Genomic DNA, 18,738 nt, shown 5'->3' on the forward strand with positions numbered 1-18,738 from the left:
TTTACTTAGTCGTGATGTTGAATGTTTTGCAAGTTTATTTCATTGTATTAGGTTTTCACAAGTTTGTAGAGAAAGATTGTTGTATTCTCACAGTAAGAGAAACGACAATGAAGTTGCTCATAGTCTAGCTAAAAATGCATTATGCATACCAGATTTTCAAATATGGATGGAAGATGTCTCATCTCATATTGGTTCGATTTTACAATTGGATTTAGTTGAATTTTATTAATAAAATTCATCAGTTTCTTTCTATAAAAATTTAAAAAAAAAAAAAAACAAAAAAAAAACAAAAAAAAAAACAGATTACAATAAACATTTTTTAGTGTACTTATTCGTCGCGTTGCTTTTGTGAAAGTAAGGGACAACAAAAGAAAAAGCTGTGGAAAACGGAGAAAGCCCAATTCTTTTGGGGTTTTAACGCCAACTTCCTTATATTCCTTCATTAAAAAATAAAAAACAGTGTGCACAAAGTTAAAATGTCCCACTCCTCCGGAAAACTTGCTCACGACAGATAAAAAATAAAAATAAATAAAAAATAAAAAAAAGAGAGAGAAAACTCGAAAAGCTAAAAAAATAAAAAATAAAAAGAAAACACAACCGGTTCTTGCTCCTTTGCTCATCTGTGTGTTGCAATAATGGCTCGTCCTTCTGCTCCATCCTTATCGGCCCTTGCTGCTTTGCTCTTGAGTTTAGGCTTCGCACTGGTCTTACCTCAATTAGTTCTATGTGTTGCAACCACGACTCATTCCGAGGGCCAAGAAAACTTTGATCCATCTTTATCAACCCCAACATTGACACATGAATATGAGGTCTTTGTTAGCTTTCGTGGGGCCGATATCCGCACAGGCTTTAAAAGCCATTTTTTTGCTGCTTTAAACCATAAAAGGATTGGTGCATATAGAGATGACATAGATCTCCCTAGAGGGGGAGAGATTGGACCTGAGTTGTTGAAGGCAATTGAGACTTCAAGGATTGCAGTTGTTGTGTTCACAAAAAATTATGCTACTTCGGATTGGTGCCTTGATGAGCTGGTGAAGATCATGGAATGCAAAAGGCTTTTAAATCAAATGGTGCTGCCTATATTCTATGGTGTGTCTCAGTCCGAGGTGCTAGAACAGAAGGGAGTTTTTGCAAAGGCGCTCTTAAAGGGCCCTAAAGACAAGGTTAACAATTGGAGAGCTGCATTGATGGAGGCCGCAAACTTGGCAGGCTTGCATTCAGAACAATATAGGTAAATATTATATTACATGTTTTTTTATTAAAAAAAACTTTTGTTTATATGTGTGTATATATATTAAATTGAATTTAAATTTAATGTAAACACAAATACTAAAAAATATGGTTTTACATATAAACACAATTATAATAAATGTCTGATAATAGCTATTATAATTATAAGATTTTATATTACATACTAATTTTTGTATGATTTAATGTGCATAATACATAATAATTAGGATTTATCATTTTCTGCTTTTTCAAGTCTAAAATGCAAAATTCACCATCTAAGTTTTATTGGACTTTATTTCGTGATTCTAAATTTTAAGTTTATTTAATTAGGCCTTTTTTTTGTTAATTTTTATTTATTTTTTTTATAAAAAAAATCTAGTAAATATTTTTCAATCATTAATAGAATTTTTTAATTTAAAATTTTGAAAAAAAAATTAAAAATTGGGATAATTAACCCCAACATCATTCCATATAACATTCCACAAGTGTATCTAATTTTAAAAAACAAGCGAAACTATGATTTAAATCAAGTTTTTTAACTTCAAAATCGTAAATTAAAGTCACAATTTTTCTTATTTTTGGAGGGTATATGTAGTATTAGCACATTAAGGAATGCACTAAACATTCCCCCGTTCAAAAAATACAATTAAAATAATTATTCTTTTTTCTCATGTTGGTTTTTGTAAAAGTAAGAAACAACAAAAGAAAAAAAAAAGAAAAAGAAAAAAAAAAGATGGGGTGAGGGGAGGGGGGTGGGGGCGTTTTGGCGTGTTGCTCCTAAAGTCAAGTGGACACTAGTATTAGACGTGGCAAAACGGGCGGGTCGGGTCGGGTTCGGGTCGGGTCAATCGGGTTTGCGGGTTAAACGGGTCACGGGTCAAAACGGGTCATTTTTAAAACGGGTCAATCGGGTTGCGGGTCAAACGGGTCGCGGGTTGAGTCGGGTCGTGAGTCGGGTCGAGTTGACCCGTATTTTTCAAACAATTTTTTTTTTTTTTTTTGGAAATAGATGCAATCTGTCAATTGTTTATGAGTTCCTTAATTGTGATTAGATTCTTACTAGTGATATTGTTACCAATTACCACTAAACACTTGAATTGATACCCAAATTTGGTGCAACTCCTGTTCCAGCTTTCTAGAAACTAATCTTGGTATAATCTTTAATCTATTTAAAGTAGGAAGAGAAAATAAAGGTGGCAAGTAAAAAATAACAAACTATAATGGAGTACATAACATATTAAGTAAAAAAGAATAAGTAAATATTTTATAAAAATTACACCTCAATCTAAATCTACTCAACATTGGTAAACGTGGCAAAACGTGCGGGTCGGGTTCGGGTTCGGGTTCGGGTCGGGTTAATCGGGTCACGGGTCAATCGGGTCACGGGTCAAAACGGGTCACGGGTCAAAACGGGTCATTTTTAAACGGGTCAATCGGGTTACGGGTCAAACGGGTTGCAGGTCAAACGGGTCGGGTCAAAACGGGTCTGACCCGTTTTGCCATGTCTAACTAGTATACTACCTACAACGTTGAGCAGAAGACAGCGAAAAAGGAGGAGAGAGAAATCCCAAAGAAGCAATCTTTGCTTCTTTGCTCCTCTGTGTGTTTCAACTTTCAACCATGGCTCGTTCCTTTGCTCTATCCTTATCCGTCCTCGTTCCTTGGCTTTTCTTGAGTTTAGGCAGCTCACTTCAATTAGGTCTTAGTGTTGGAACCATGGCTCATTCCGTGAGCCAAGAAAACTCCCCAACGTTGACCTATGATTATCAGGTCTTCGTTAGTTTTAGCGAAGATACCCACAAAAATTTTACCTGCCATCTCTTTGTTGCTTTAGATCGCAAAGGGATTCGTGTGTATAAATCAGAATTTATTCGGATTGAACAAATGAAGGCAATCGAGAAATCAAGGATTGCAGTTGTGGTGTTCTCTAAAAACTATGGTAATTCGGATTGGTGCCTGGATGAGCTGGTTAAGATCATGGAATGCAAAAGGCTGTTCAATCAAAGAGTGATCCCTATTTTTTACGATGGGTCTCCTTCTGAAGTGCGAAAACAGGAGGGCGATTTCGCAGAGGCGCTACGGAATGGCCCTGAAGACAAGGTGAATAGTTGGAAGGTTGCTTTGACGTACGTTGCAAGCTTGGCAGGCTCGCATTTGAATCCATATCGGTAATATTATTTACATATGACTTTGTCGCTCTAATATTATTTACGTTGCAAGCTTCGCCTCTCTTCTTCATTCATTCCAGCCCTAATTTTCAACTATATAGAAATTTCTCTTTAAAACCCAAAAACCCTACGTGAAAACCTTTGAACTCTGAACAACGCAAAGATTAAGAAAATAAAAGCAGTCTCCATAATCGTAAGTTGGAAAAAAAGATGCAGCCTCCGCTTCCTCCCGTAAATTTTGGCTTTAGGAGTTGGGGGGAGGAATAGGAATGCCTCTCCTACAAAAAATATGTTTTTAACTTCTGTTTTAATACCTGTACTCTTTTTCTCTCTTTCTTATATATCTGTTTTCGTTTTTTGATTTGGTTTAATCTGGCACTCCCATTGAATGTCTGGTAAACAAGTCCATGCAAAATCTGGATTTATAGTGGACTTGTAGTTGACATATGGATAACATGCAGTAATGTTTAATGTTTAATGTTAAGGCTGCCTTTCTTTATATATATATATATATATATATCTCAATAGAAAAGCCTGCCAAAATATCATTCATAGATCAACCACTATTACCTAAAAATGGTGGGACTTGATCGTAAAAGTACACATTCAAGCCGCAAAAGTTTGAAAGAGATTGAAATTCAAAGTTGTTAGTGGTTGATTTGTGTTGTTTTATAGTCATATATTTTAGGAAGACAATATTGTACTATTCTTTGATATATTTGCTTATTAGCATTTGTATATTAGAGGAAGCTTTCAAATAAATATTCTTAGGTTTTAGACATTTAAATTGAGATTTATTTGATTTTAAGTATCATTCTTTTGTGGACTATGTGATTTTTTTTTTTTTTTAAATTAATTGGCAGATTTGAAATTAAAGTTGCAAAACAATCACATTAATTTTAGGAAAAAATATTTTTGTCTTTCAATTTATTACTAATGGTTCTTTTAACATTGCAACATTTTTGTTTTTATTTATTTATTTATTTTTTGCTAAATATTTGGCTAAGTTTTCCTATTAAATTATAATGATATGATGATTATAGTAAATTAAATCATAACTTATACTCAATAACATTCCCGTGTATCGCACGAATTAGCGATGTGTGTGTGTGTATATATATACTCAATAGCATTCCCGTGCATCGCACGGGTTAGCGACTAGTGTGTGTGTGTGTATATATATATATATATAATTTTTATTGATCATATGATCCATATATAATATTTTTTCTTTAAATGATCAAATATATAGTTTCATATACAAATACAATAATAATAAATACTTATTAATAGTTATTAAATTTCTATTTAAACAAAAAATCATTTCATATTAAAGGATAAACTATATAGTTAGTCCTTAACCTTTACGTTGAATGTCAATTTGGTCCTTAATCTTTCAAATGTGCCAATTTGATCCTAACCTTTTAGTATAATGTCAAAATGGTTCATACTATTAAGTGGTGGATGGAAAATACTAACGTAACTAACAGTCAAAATAAAATATAGGTTTTAGACTACATAAGACTGCTACTTGGACCGCTATGTCAACCACCTAAAATAAATAAATAAATAATGTGAGGCTGAATGTCCTTTTTATACTTTAGTGTTGTTCTATTTTCTAAAAACGTCATTTTTGTTTTTGTTTATTTTTTAATTTTGGTTTGGTCCTGATCAACGTGGCCTCTTATATATAGAAGCAAGAACGACCAATTATAACATGAAGATCTACACTTGTGTAATTGAAGTCCAAAGGTTGGATTTGTTCTTCAACAACCATGAATTCTTTAAACAACCCAACAAACTATGTCGTCACCAAGAAATCGTATCAACCCCATAAATTCCAAAGCCCATAACCGTAATCTCCAAAATCTGTCGCCTAATCCTCAAATCCATAAAAAAAAAAATAATAATAATAATAAAAAAACCCTTCGCCGTTTGATTGCTTTCTCTCTCTGGTTGTTCGGTCTTCTCCTCCACCTCTTTCTCTCTCTGACAACAAAGCTCACCTCTCAATTTCGTCGTTTGGCCGCTGCAACCACCACCTTGAATTAGCAAGACGATTTTCATCCTCTAGTCGTTTGGCTGCCTTCCATGGCTGTCACCTTTGATGATGGGTCTTCCATGGTTGTTTAGTCCTTTGGTTGGTTGTTTATTAATTGAAGGGAGGTGGAGGAGTTGATTTGGGTTTTTTGGCTCAGTTTAAGTTTTGTTGATATTGATTTAGGTTGTATCATGTATATGAAGGAGTTGATCTGGGAGAGAGAGGGGAAGATAAAAATTAGTGGGACGATCTGGGTTGAAAGGAACATAGACAGAGGAAGAAAGATTATAAAATAATAAATAATGAACAAGATAATATTTTAAGAGTAGAGTATTGAGTTTTCTAAATTGGGGTATTTTTTATATATTTACTAGTCGCTAACCCGTGCAATGCACGGGTAAGATACTTTGAAATATCTATTTAAATACATTGTATTCTCAAAGCTTTTCAAAAGAATATGCATGTTAACAACTTCTATCCTTTTCAGCTTCATTACAACTCATGTTGGAGAGAGAGAGAGAGATTGTACCTATCAAAGTATCTGTTTAAACTCCTCTTCTAAAAATATTCATCCATTGGATTCATAATAATGCCACAGACCCTACACAATAAACCATATGCTCCAACCCTTTGATTACAGTGATCCTTTAATGACCATTGCTTCTGCCATTAAAGGATCATTCAAATTAAATTTCTTTGTCTAAGCTTCAACATAAGACTGCATTTCATCTCGAGCTGCTACCCCCAGAATTGAAGCACCTCGACATTTAAACTTGATGAGTCTGTAAACCAAAACATTTATGTCATACTGCTATGTTGCACATATATATTTTTAATTACAAATTATCCTTGCACAAAAAGATCATTACCAGTACTTAATCTTAGCATGATTCTCCATGTAATATAGCAAAGAAACAATTGGTAGATTATCCAGTCCTCTCCAACTATCTTATGGGTCTGTGCATTTATATTACAAATCATTTAACTTGCCTTTATGCTGTAAACTTGTAGTTGCTTCTTTCTGTAAATTATGCATGAATAAATATTACAATTATCTACTTCCTAGCATGTTCTCTTTAGATCAACCACACCATGGATCTCAAAGAAGGTGGTATCCTTGACAAATGAAAACAATAACTTGGTAAATGCCCTCATCTCTTATAAACCAATTTTCGTTATTGCAGTTTAAACATACATTAACAGCCAAGATAAACAGTAAAGAAAATGAGAAACTAATAAACTACTTAAAAAACTTCTAGCTTAGTTGAGTATTTTCTGCACTTAATTTTGTGTTATTTCCTATCTCCAAGTCATCCAAAGAACCTGTCCCATCAGTGAATAATTCTTCCATTACTTATAAAAATTGTTTAAAGAAGAAGAGAAAGAACTAAATTGTACTACTAACATGCTGCTAAGTCAACAAAATTTTTAAGGGTACCACATAGTTCAACTCCTTCCACATCTTGGATTAATTTGATAACATTATATAAAGAAATTATGAACAAAGCATGAATGTAATGATTGATTGATGTGCACCAAATCATACCTAACATATAAAATGGAAATTTAAATTTATTTTTCTACCGTATTAAAATCTACTTACAAATCACTCTAAGAAAATTCCTTTATTCATGTCAAAGATTTTATAAACAATTTACAATTATGATACCTCATATTTCTAACCAACTAATTTTTAAAGTTAATTTTTATCAACTGAATGTGTCCATTGCATTCATAGCTGTGACTAAGAAATAGGGAGTACTAAATAGTTGAACCCATTTCTCTACAATCTCTCTGTTCTCCTTGTATCCATCTGATTTCTACACGGTATTTTATTTATTTATTATTTTTTTTTTTATAAATAACGATATTTCATAAAACAAAAGCCCCAGGTACATTAGGAGTGTACATGGAAAGATTTACATCAAGATCGAAAATTACAATGATCAAGCATAACAAAAAGATTAGAGCAAGAAAAAGAAGAGAAAGCAGAACACCAAGCAAACAAAGAGTGGAGGAGGAGAGATTTAATCTCAAGAGTCGACCGTTCCGTTCCGTTAAAGCATAAACCTTTCAAGAGATTTAATCTGACTTCTAAACAGTAATCTACACATAAACCTCTCATAAATTAATTGATTTACCTAATAAAGCTGGAGGTTCTGAGATTAGTCCATAGAGATCCTAATTTTTGAAAGGTATTAGAAATAATGCATTGAGATATGGAAAACAAAAGGCACAATATTATAGAAAGTAAATTGACCTTCCTCACTATAGTGAAAAAAGCATCACATGCTCCAAAATAACGTTGAGGCACTCTAGCCAGTAATTTTCCTTTAGATTAAAGTTCAACTTTGACAATTTGCAATCTACACAACAGAACCAAATAAAAAAGAAGAAGAAAGGACCATTAAATAGTAAATAATCAAGTTGTGTCTCTCTTCAATAACTACTTAAAACCTAAAAAATTGAACATTAAGGAAAAATCTTAAAGATACAAACTTACCCTTATTGTATGGTCCATAAAAAAAGGAAGAGGTTTTTCCCCCCCCCCCCCATTTTTCAGACAGTTTGTCATAATTGTTGAGTGGTCTATTGGCCAAGTCCAATGCAACCTCCATATATAGTTCAAAGAAAAAAAATAAATAAAGGCAAGAGAGATAGAGAAAGGGAGTACCTTCAATGGCTTTCAAATTTGGTAGTTATTCATCAATGCCACCAACTTTTCTTGTGATTTGGTATTGTTGTCCTCAGTTCCTACAAATAAAATCAAATGCACTCAATTTGCATAGAGTAAGAAATGCAAAACATTAAGTACTCTAAATGGTACAATGGATTTTGCACAGTGACCTTGCCTAATCATATCAAAATATGCCCAAAGGATCTAAAAGCCAAGAGAAAGTACTCAAATTAAAAACTTTCACCCTTGACCATAACACTACCTGCTTTGTAAATCAATTTGCTGTATTGAAATGAAAATATTAAATTAACGCGTGTGATGCTCTCAACATAGCTGTGGCAGCCATCCACAATCTTTGGCAAGGAATTAATTCAATATGGACTATAATAAGAGAACCATAATTATCTTTAACAATAATGCCCAAACCTGCATAATTGGTGGCTTTTTGAAAAAGGTAAGTGCCATATTCATTTTGAGATGAGGAGAAATAGGTGGCTACCATTGCCATGTTTTAGGAGCTGCAGTTATGGGCTAACATTGCAAAACCTAAATAGCTAATGGTCCTAGATTGAAATTTGCATATAAAAAATCCAAATTGCATAGAACAGTTCCTAATTTTTGCAATTGAAAATAACCCCCCACCCCACCCCAGAAAAAAAAAATTTGATTAACTGCAACCGAGAAATTCAAACTTATAATTTGCTTGGCTGACATGTTCAGAAAGTGACCAGGTCCTTTGCATTGAAATAGCATCCATGAGGTTTAGAACAAACCACCATCTAAAATCTCACTTGCAATGTTATATTAAGTAGCAAATGAAGGACTCATGAAAAAAAATGATTTGTTAATTTGATGGACCCAACTTACCAAAGTCGGCAATTAAATTCCCCATGAAAACTTGTTAGGCCTAACCTTTCAGAAACCAATCAACATTGAACAATTTGCACTAATGGTTGAATTTATGGAAAATAATGGTTTTGGGGAATTAAGATGTGAAAGACCCAAAATGAAATGATTTATCATGTAACTAAAAAGGCTTCAAAGATTGATAAGTCTAAAGAGGACATTACCTGTACTCTAAGAATTGGAGGTAGAATATGCACAACCATACCAGATGGTGGATTTGATTTTAAGGCATGCAAGTGCTTTGTGGTCAACTTCACATCCAATTTCTATTACAAATCTCAACCACGTCTTACATGAAATTCACCTGAACAAAAAGCAGCCAAAACACCAAAACATTTACAAATTCCTATAAAGTATATGCACCCTAAAAACCAGAAATAAGAAGCTAATCAACACATGGAACCCTTCACTTACTAACCCAACAACTTTTGAGTGTAAATATGCTTTATTAACAGAAAATTAAAAAAAAAAAAAAAACCAAAGCCAAAGTTTACCTGTAAAAAACAGCAAAAACCATTCAAAAGAAACCCAAATAACTCAATATAACAAAGTTTTCAGCCTTTTGAGGGAGAGAAAGTAACAATTAGATAGCAAGGACCCAAGGCCACACACAAACCCAATTGGCAAACACAAATTGAATATACCAATATGAATATATATGTAGAGCTTACATAGGTCAATCTCACATACATATACTTGAATAAAACCACAACATTAAAAAGAAAACCAAATTTCCAAAGAACTAATATTGATATCACAATCGACAACAAAATTTAAAAGAAATATGTAAATAGCATTGCACGTGCATAAGCAATTGGGTTCCACACAGCCAATCCAAAGTTCAGTTTAAGCATTTCTTCAAACACTTGTGCGGCATTAAGAAACCGCAGAAAAAAAAAATTCCAAAAATTGAGAAACTAAATAAAATAAAAATATGCCAGAATTGAAAACCCAAAAGGATTAAAAAATGAAACTTGGATGTTCCAATACCAAAGAGAGAGAGGGAGAAAGATTAGGTATTGCTGTCATGATGTACCTTTCTCCATATTCATCTAGCCAATCTGATTGCTAGATGACGTTGTTGAAGCTCTTGGTGATGAGCTCTTTAATTGTGTAGTCGTGGCACTGCAAGGTTGAAAGATAAGTAGAATTGAAAAATTAAAAACAAAACTAAAAGATACATGGAGACCGTAAAAATTTCACCTTGCGTTAAATACCCTTCCTTTGGTTTTTTTGAAACGGCAGCAACTGAAAGGACTTGAACATCTAGAGGAAGGAAGAGCCGTGAGAGCCCTGGCATTATGAATCTGAAGTCTGAACTGTGAAGATTTGAACCTGTCTTTGGAAGAGAGAGAGACTGCCGTTAGCGAGCTTGAAACTGTGAAACAGGGTTAAAGCAAAAGAGGGGGAGATAGAAAGGGTTTTTTGCTGTTAAAAATTAAAGACCATTCGGCTGGGTTTGGGCTTTATGGTGGACAACATACAAGTCTATAATTAAGATTGGGCTTTATGGTGGAGATAAAGTTGGGGATCATTTTTCTTTTATTAGTATTTTAAAATTTAGGAAATGTATTTTAAATTATAAGAGAAATTCAGAAAAAATGTTGGTAATGACATGGTTGCTGATGTGGCTCAATGAGAGGGTAGTAACATTAAATGCTACGTCTCAGCTTTTAGTATTATATAGATTAGGCTGACATGTTAGTCCAAGTGGTAGTCTTATGTGCCCTAAAACCAATATTTTATTTTGACCACTAGCCACATCAGTATTTTTCATTCTCCACTTAACGATAAAGATCATTTTGACACAATACCAAAAGGCTAGAAACCAAATTGACATTTAATGTAAGGGCTAGAGACAGAATATGTAGTTTACCCTATATTAACCTTCTCGTGCATTGCATTGATTAGTGGTTACCTTGATCTTGCTAGTTTTGTTTAAGTACAAAATATAACATTTATCATTCTCTGTTTTTTCAATTACCAAATTGTCAAAACAGCATCACATGAAAAGTAGGCTTGTGTAGAACCTACATTTCTACTTGGTGTGTGGAGAATTGTTTCTCTTCGTGCGATAGGAAAGAGAAACAACAATCTAATAAGGACTCAAACACTACAGCAGATCAGATTAATTCAAATTCAAATATTGCAAGAGATAAGAACAGTTCATGATAAGCCAGAACAGTTTCATATCTCATCTAAATGTCTATCTCATCTGCAATTTGTATTTCAAATTTATCTCTTTGTATTCAAACATCTTATCCCATGTAACTAATCCAATTATATATATGAAAGCAACTCCCAATGTTGAGTGTGTGGGAGCATAAGATTTACCTCAATATTATCATTGTTCTTTTATGGTATCAGAGCTATTTACGACTAACGTCATGAGTTCCTCTAATTCCAGCTTCCCCACGCAAATCAAACTAACTCCTCCACTGTCACCACTCTCTCTCTCCCTGTTCAAACACTATCAAATCATCCAATTCGCCTTACCCTCACCAAAGACAACTATCTTCTTTGGAAATACCAAGTTGTTACTCATCTCAATGCTCAAAACTTATTTGGCTATATTGATGGATCCAAAACAACACCTTCTTCCACTATTTCTAATCCTATCACCAGATCAAATCAGCCTATTCTTATTCCAAATCCTGAATATGTTGCTTGGCAACAACAAGATCAACTTATTCTCAACACATTGATTGCATCCCTCTCAGAGTCAATTTTATCTCAAGTTCTTGGCTGCAACACTTCTCGCACTCTATGGGTGGCTCTTGAACGTATGTTTATCTCCCAATCTCGGGCTCGTGTGATGCAAACCCAATACCAATTAGCTACCTCAAAGAAAGGCAACTCAAATGTGACTGATTATTTTCAGAAAATGCGTAGTCTTGGAGACACACTCACTGCAGTTGGACAAGCTCTCTCAGATACTGAAATGAGCTCCTATATTCTTGCTGGCTTAGGAACTGAATACGACCCATTTGTCACTTCTATCACCACTCGGGTGGACCCTCTTTCTCTTGATGAACTATATGGGCATCTCCTTGCTCATGAGCAGCGCTTGGAACAACAGAAATTAGCTGCTGAGTTAGCATTCTCAACTGCCAATATGGCAACTCGAAATACCACAAATCGTGGTTGTGGTGGTCGTGGTTCCTATGGACGTGGATCCTTTTCAAATCAAAATGGTTGAGGCACAAGAGGACGTGGTCGTGGTTCCTTAAAGTCATCCAACAATCTATTTTCCCTTGGGACTCCACGTGTTGTTTGCCAAGTTTGCAATAAACCTGGTCACGCTGCTATAAGTTGCTACCACAGATTTGATCATTCTTATCAAGCTGATCCACCTGCAACTACCCAAGCTTTTTACTCCTCACCATCTGCCATTCAGGATGACAACTGGTATCCTGATACTGGTGCCTCACATCATCTTACACCAGGCTTCTCTAATCTTAATGTGAGCTCTGAAGCATATTCTGGCACTGATCAGATCACGATCGGCAATGGTCAAGGTTTGCCTATTTCACACATTGGAAATGCATCTCTCTCTACATGTAATCACTCATTTTCTTTAAGACATGTGTTATATGTTCCCAATGCTTGCAAAAATCTTCTCTCTGTTAGTCAATTTGCTAAAGACAATTTTGTATTTTTTGAGTTCTATGCTAACTTCTTTTTTATTAAGGATCTCACAACCAGGAGAATCCTCCACCGCGGACCTCTTAGGCAAGGACTATATCCTCTCTTTTCATGTTCATCTCCAACCACTCCATCACGTGCTCTGCTTGGAGAAAGAACATCTGCTGCAAATTGGCATCTTCGTTTAGGACATCCCAACTTTCATATTGTTCGTCAAGTGTTATCCAATTTTCAACTTCCAGTTTCTACAAATAAAACTTTGGCAATGTGTCCAGCATGCTCTCAAGCCAAAAGTCATCAGTTACCTTTTAATTCTTCTACCTTTGTTGCATCTAGGCCTTTAGAATTGCTATTTTTAGATGTATGGTTCCCCAACTATTTCCTTTTTCGGCAATAAATATTATGTCTCTTTTGTTGATGCCTATAGTCGATTCACTTGGTTGTATCCCATTCAAGCAAAATCTGATGTTTTTCATGTTTTTAGGCAATTTCAAAGTCAAGTTGAACGTCGGTTTAATGCTAAAATTCTCAGTGTTCAAATTGATTGGGGAGGTGAATTTAGATCTTTAAACACTTTGTTTAAACAAATTGGCATCACTCACCATATTTCATGCCCACATACTCATCAACAAAATGGTTGTGTTGAAAGAAAACATCGTCATATTATTGAATCTGCCCTTGCTTTACTTACACACAGTTCTCTTCCTACCTCATTTTGGGATGATGCTTGTCTTACAGCTTGTTATCTCATTAATCGCATGCCCACTCCTAATCTGGGACATCAATCACCCTTTCAAAAATTGTTTCATCAAGAACCTAACTACAAATTTTTAAAGGTTTTTGGGTGTGCATGTTACCCTCATCTTCGTCCCTACAACAATAACAAGCTTCAATTTCGCTCTCTTCAATGCATTTTTCTTGGCTATAGTTCACATCATAAAGGTTATAAATGTCTACATATACCCACTGGTCGCATTTATATATCACGTGATGTGCTCTTTGATGAATTTACTTTTTCCTTTGCCAATAAAACACTTTCACCTACTTCTTTACAGCCCAACACTTATAATATTGTTCCACTTTCTATTACTATCCCACTAACATCCTTGCAGGTTACTAATACATCTTCTACTTCACATCTCAACTCTCAAACCAACAATACCAATCGGTCATGTTCTGATCGTGCCAGAATCAGTGATGCTTCTCCAACTAACAGCTCATCAAACCACACTGCATCTCCATCAGTTCAATCCTCTGTTTCAGCTCCACTTCGTACTCATCCAATGGTGACTCGGTCACAGAATTTGATCACCAAACTGAAACAATTTCATGATGGGATTGTCTAGTACCCGGTTCCTCAAGCTCTAATGTCTTTGATGTCTCCATCCGAGGCCACCTGTTATTCTACAGCAGCGAAATTTCCTGAATGGCACACTGCTATGGAAGCAGAGTTTAATGCCTTGTTAAAAAATAACACTTGGAGTCTTGTTCCTCCTTCAAGAGCTCATAATATAGTGGGTTGTAAATGGGTTTTCCAAATCAAAAGGAGAGCTGATGGCACAATTAAGCGTTATAAGGCTCGCCTTGTAGCCAAAGGATTTCACCAACAAGCTGGCATTGATTTTAGTGAAACTTTCAGTCCCGTTGTCAAACCCACAACTATTCGGGTTGTTCTCTCACTTGCTATCTCAGCTGGTTGGTCTATGTGCCAGATTGACATACAAAATGCCTTTCTTCATGGCAACTTATCTGAAGAAGTATACATGCTCCAACCTCCGGTTTTTCATCATCCATCCCTACCTAACCACATATGCAAATTGAACAAGGCCATCTATGGTCTCAAACAAGCGCCTCGTGCATGGTTTTCGCGCTTGAGTGGCAAATTGTTGGAGCTTGGCTTTACTGCCTCTAGAGCTGACTCATCTCTCTTCACTTTCCTCTCAAATTCCCTCACTATGTATGTGCTCATATACGTGGATGATATCATTATCACCAGCTCAAATCCATTGGCAGTTGATGATCTTCTCAATCTACTTCAGCGAGATTTTGCTGTTAAAGATCTTGGTGAGTTAAATTTTTTTCTCGGCATTGAAGTTCTTAAGCATCCAGATGGTGTTTTGTTATCTCAACGCTAATATATCATTGATCTTCTTAACCGGACAAATATGTTGCATGCCAAGCCAATTTCCTCTCCGATGTCAAATGCTAAGCCACTTTCTACGTTTGATGGTGCTATCTTTCCTGATCTTACTCTGTTTCGCAACACTATTGGCTCTCTACAATATCTTTCAATCACTCGACCTGATTTGTCATTTGCTGTTAATCGTGTCTATCAATTTATGCACAGACCGACTACCACTCACTGGCAAGCAGTAAAGAGAATTTTGAGATATCTTAAGCATACTATCTCTCATGGTCTCTTACTAAAATGCTCTTCATCCACTCGCCTTGGTGCCTTTTCTGATGCCGATTGGGCTGGATGTCCAGATGATAGGTAGTCCACTAGTGGCTTTTGTGTTTATCTTGGTGACAACTTGATTTCTTGGAGCTCTAAGAAGCAGCCTACTGTGGCTCGATCGAGTACAGAGGTTGAATACAAGGCTATTGGTAATACCACTACTGAATTGCTCCGGCTCCAGTTTCTGTTGCGTGATCTTGGTCTCCATCAATCCCATCCTCCTCGGCTGTGGTGTGACAATATTGGTGCAACGTATCTCGCTGCTAATCCAATATTTCATGCAAGAACCAAGCATGTGGAAATTGATTTCCATTTTGTTCACGATAAAGTTGCTGCTAAGGCCTTGGATGTCCGGTTCATTTCTGGCAAGGATCAATTAGCGGATGTCTTCACCAAACTGCTTGTTTCGTCCCGTTTCCACTGGCCTGTTTCCAAGCTCCACGTGTGTCCTTCCTCGTTGAGCTTGTGGGGGGATATTGAAGCACAACAATCTGATAAGGACTCAAACACTACAGCAGATCAGATTAATTCAAATTCAAATATTGCAAGAGATAAGAACAGTTCAAGATAAGCCAGAACAGTTTCATATCTCATCTAAATGTCTATCTCATCTGCAATTTGTATTTCAAATTTATCTCTTTGTATTCAAACATCTTATCCCATGTAACTAATCTGATTATATATATGAAAGCAACCCCCAACGTTGAGTGTGTGGGAGCATAAGATTTACCTCATATATTATCATTGTTCTTTTATGACACAATACCAAAAGGCTAGAAACCAAATTGACATTTAATGTAAGGGATAGAGACAAAATATGTAGTTTACCCTATATTAACCTTCTCGTGCATTGCATTGATCAGTGGTTACCTTGATCTTGCTAGTTTTGTTTAAGTACAAAATATAACATTTATCATTCTCTGTTTTTTCAATTACCAAATTGTCAAAACAGCATCACATGAAAAGTAGGCTTGTGTAGAACCTACATTTCTACTTGGTGTGTGGAGAACTGTTTCTCTTTGTGCGATAGGAAAGAGAATGCTATGTCTGATAACATATTAGTTAGAGGATGGTGTGTTTGTATGGAGACATTGGCAAAAAAAAGAGAGCAAAACTTTCTTTTTTGGTAAGGGATGGGTGTAAAATTGATCTAGCCATCAAAGCAAAATGCAATGTGCATATTGTTGCTTTATACCTACAAGGGCATTGAATTTAGATGCGGTAGCAAGGGCTTCCAAATCTGTGATATAGGGAAGTATAAATTGTTGTTCGAGTTTGTGGAAGAGACAAATGCGGAGAGAATGATAATGGGAGAACCAAGGTCCTTTGATAAATATTTGGTTGTTATGAAACGATTGTCACATGATTAATCGATCAAATCAGTGAGCTTCAAGGTGACTTTATTCTAGGTGCAGATCCATGATCTCCTAGTTGGGTTCACCATTTAGATAGCACTATTTTTTTTTTTTTAAATGTAAACCACTGTGGATGTGTTTCGATAATGAGAATGCTCAAATTTATAGGAGTTGACGTCCTTTTCGATTAGAAGCCAATATTTTTTAGTATGATGTTTCACTATCCATATTTTCATCATATTGTTATTATAATCTTGACTTTTTTATTTGATTAATCAAATTTTAACTCGTGTACGTATTATAAATTTAAATTAAAAAATTATTTTGAAGTATAATAATATAAGACAATAAATAATTTAAATTTTTTTTTTTACGCAAAATCACTACCAAGAAAATTTAAATATATTGAGTATATATATATATATATGAGTGTGTATTTTCGGATGATGATAATGTTACCATTCTCCATTCTATGGTCTCTGACACCCTTTTCAATTGGAAACCAATATATTTTCAGTTTTATGTTTTACTATTTCTAGTGAACATCCAAATTTTCATATTGTTATTATAATGTTGAACTTTTTTGGTTATTGTTAGTTACTTGGAACTTTGGAAGTAGTTGGTTCTAGTTTGCCATGGAAATACTGTAAATTAATTAAATTTCAACGAATAGTCAATTAGATTTTTGGCATTTCATTCCGTTTTTCATAGCTCATTTCCTCCTTATTGTATGATCAGTTGATCACTGACTCTATGCTTTAAAAATAATAATTGTGGGTATTGCATTTGCAGTCTAGAGTCAGAGTTTATAGAGGAAATTGTGGAGAACATTTGGAAAATAGTAAATGAGGAGGAATCAGCTACCGCCCCATCCCGTCGTCAGATTTATGTTTCTGGTCAACACGCTGTACCAATCATCCCTCCGCAAAATGACGCTTCATCCCGTCATAATCATATTTCTGAGTCAAATCCCTTTTCTTTTCTTTTTTTGGATAAAAATTCTTAGTGCGCGACATGAAACATCGTATCTCCCCAAAGTGCCTTCTTTCCACCAGTCTTTCTAAAAAGAAAATCCTATTCCGCGTGGAGTCGATTCATCCCTCCTTTCCTTCCCTGCTTTTATTCATCTTCGCCGCTGCCTTTTGTTATTCCTTTCTTCTGTTCTTATTATATTTTCGTCGTAATTCCATAGTAAGCATTAAGCAAGGGTGATTTTTTTTTTTTTTTTTTGTATTTTTTTTATCGCCATTATTATTGTTTTGTTTCTACGTCGGGGGGTACATCAACAAGAAGTATCTCTATTCTCTTCTCTCTTTAATTTTTTCAACAAAGACAGGTTCGTGGAAAATGCGAGAGACCATGGGGCTCACAAATTTTATCATTCTGATCAGCCTATAATAAACATTTGTTCAAATAACATGTACTTTTTTTTTTTTTTTTTTTAAAGTATGATTGCACAATTGATGTTTGCTTGGAGGAATTTGCTCTTGGGAATTGTATTCCACCCAACCCATCCCTTCTTTTCTGAAAATAAGATATGCAACACTTCCACCTATATATATTTGCTAAGTTCTTTACTGCCAATGTTGAACTTTATCAAATCACGTGTCTCATTGCATGTTAATATATGTGAAAGATGTGGATGCTATAAATGCTAGTTCATTAATTGGTACATTATAATCTGATATCCAACACAATATTGAATAAATAAAATAAAATAATAATAATAATAACAATAGTAGTTAGGCCATATTCTATATATGTGTTCATAATAGTAAGCCTTAAAATCTAACTATATTTTTTTTTTTCTCATTTTAATATGTGAAATCTACGATTCAACTTGTTGCAGGTGAAATTTGTCTTCATATGTGAGATGGTAAATTAGCAAGCTTGAAAAATCCCCTTTTTAACAAATTGGGTTGACCCTAGCTAGCTAAATAAAAGTTGATAGAACATAGTTTTTTTTTTTTTTTTTGGAGAAAAGTTGATAGAACATAGTTGAATCCTTTGGCTATTGCTAGTAATTTATCCTAAACTAGTCGCAGACTCATGCAATGTACGCGTGTGAATAAATAATTATTCTATAATTGTAATATAATATATAATTTGTTATCTAAAATTTTTGAAGATAATTTTGCTCTCCCAAAAATTAAACAATTGCTTAAATTGTTTCTCATTTTTCTATCTCTACTAATATATCATTCTATTATTTTGGGTGTGTTTGATTAGTATTATTCTTGTATAATGTGGGCCACATT

General features: G+C 34.7%; 1 protein-coding gene and 1 non-coding gene across 2 annotated transcripts; both read left to right on the top strand.

Moving 5' to 3' along the window:
• The first annotated feature begins 574 nt into the window (after nucleotides 1-574).
• On the top strand, nucleotides 575-17,486 carry LOC126719846 (disease resistance protein RPV1-like). The gene is made up of 2 exons (XM_050422357.1): nucleotides 575-1,231; nucleotides 17,273-17,486. The coding sequence occupies exons 1-2, from the start codon at nucleotides 636-638 to the stop codon at nucleotides 17,484-17,486; spliced, it is 810 nt and encodes a 269-aa protein (XP_050278314.1). The 5' UTR covers nucleotides 575-635.
• Nucleotides 11,946-12,084, top strand: LOC126720098 (small nucleolar RNA Z247). The gene has a single exon (XR_007653262.1). It is a non-coding gene; the product is annotated as a small nucleolar RNA Z247 (small nucleolar RNA).
• Nucleotides 17,487-18,738: the final 1,252 nt, after the last annotated feature.

This window comes from Quercus robur, chromosome 3, assembly GCF_932294415.1.
Source record: "Quercus robur chromosome 3, dhQueRobu3.1, whole genome shotgun sequence".
Lineage (NCBI taxonomy): Eukaryota > Viridiplantae > Streptophyta > Magnoliopsida > Fagales > Fagaceae > Quercus > Quercus robur.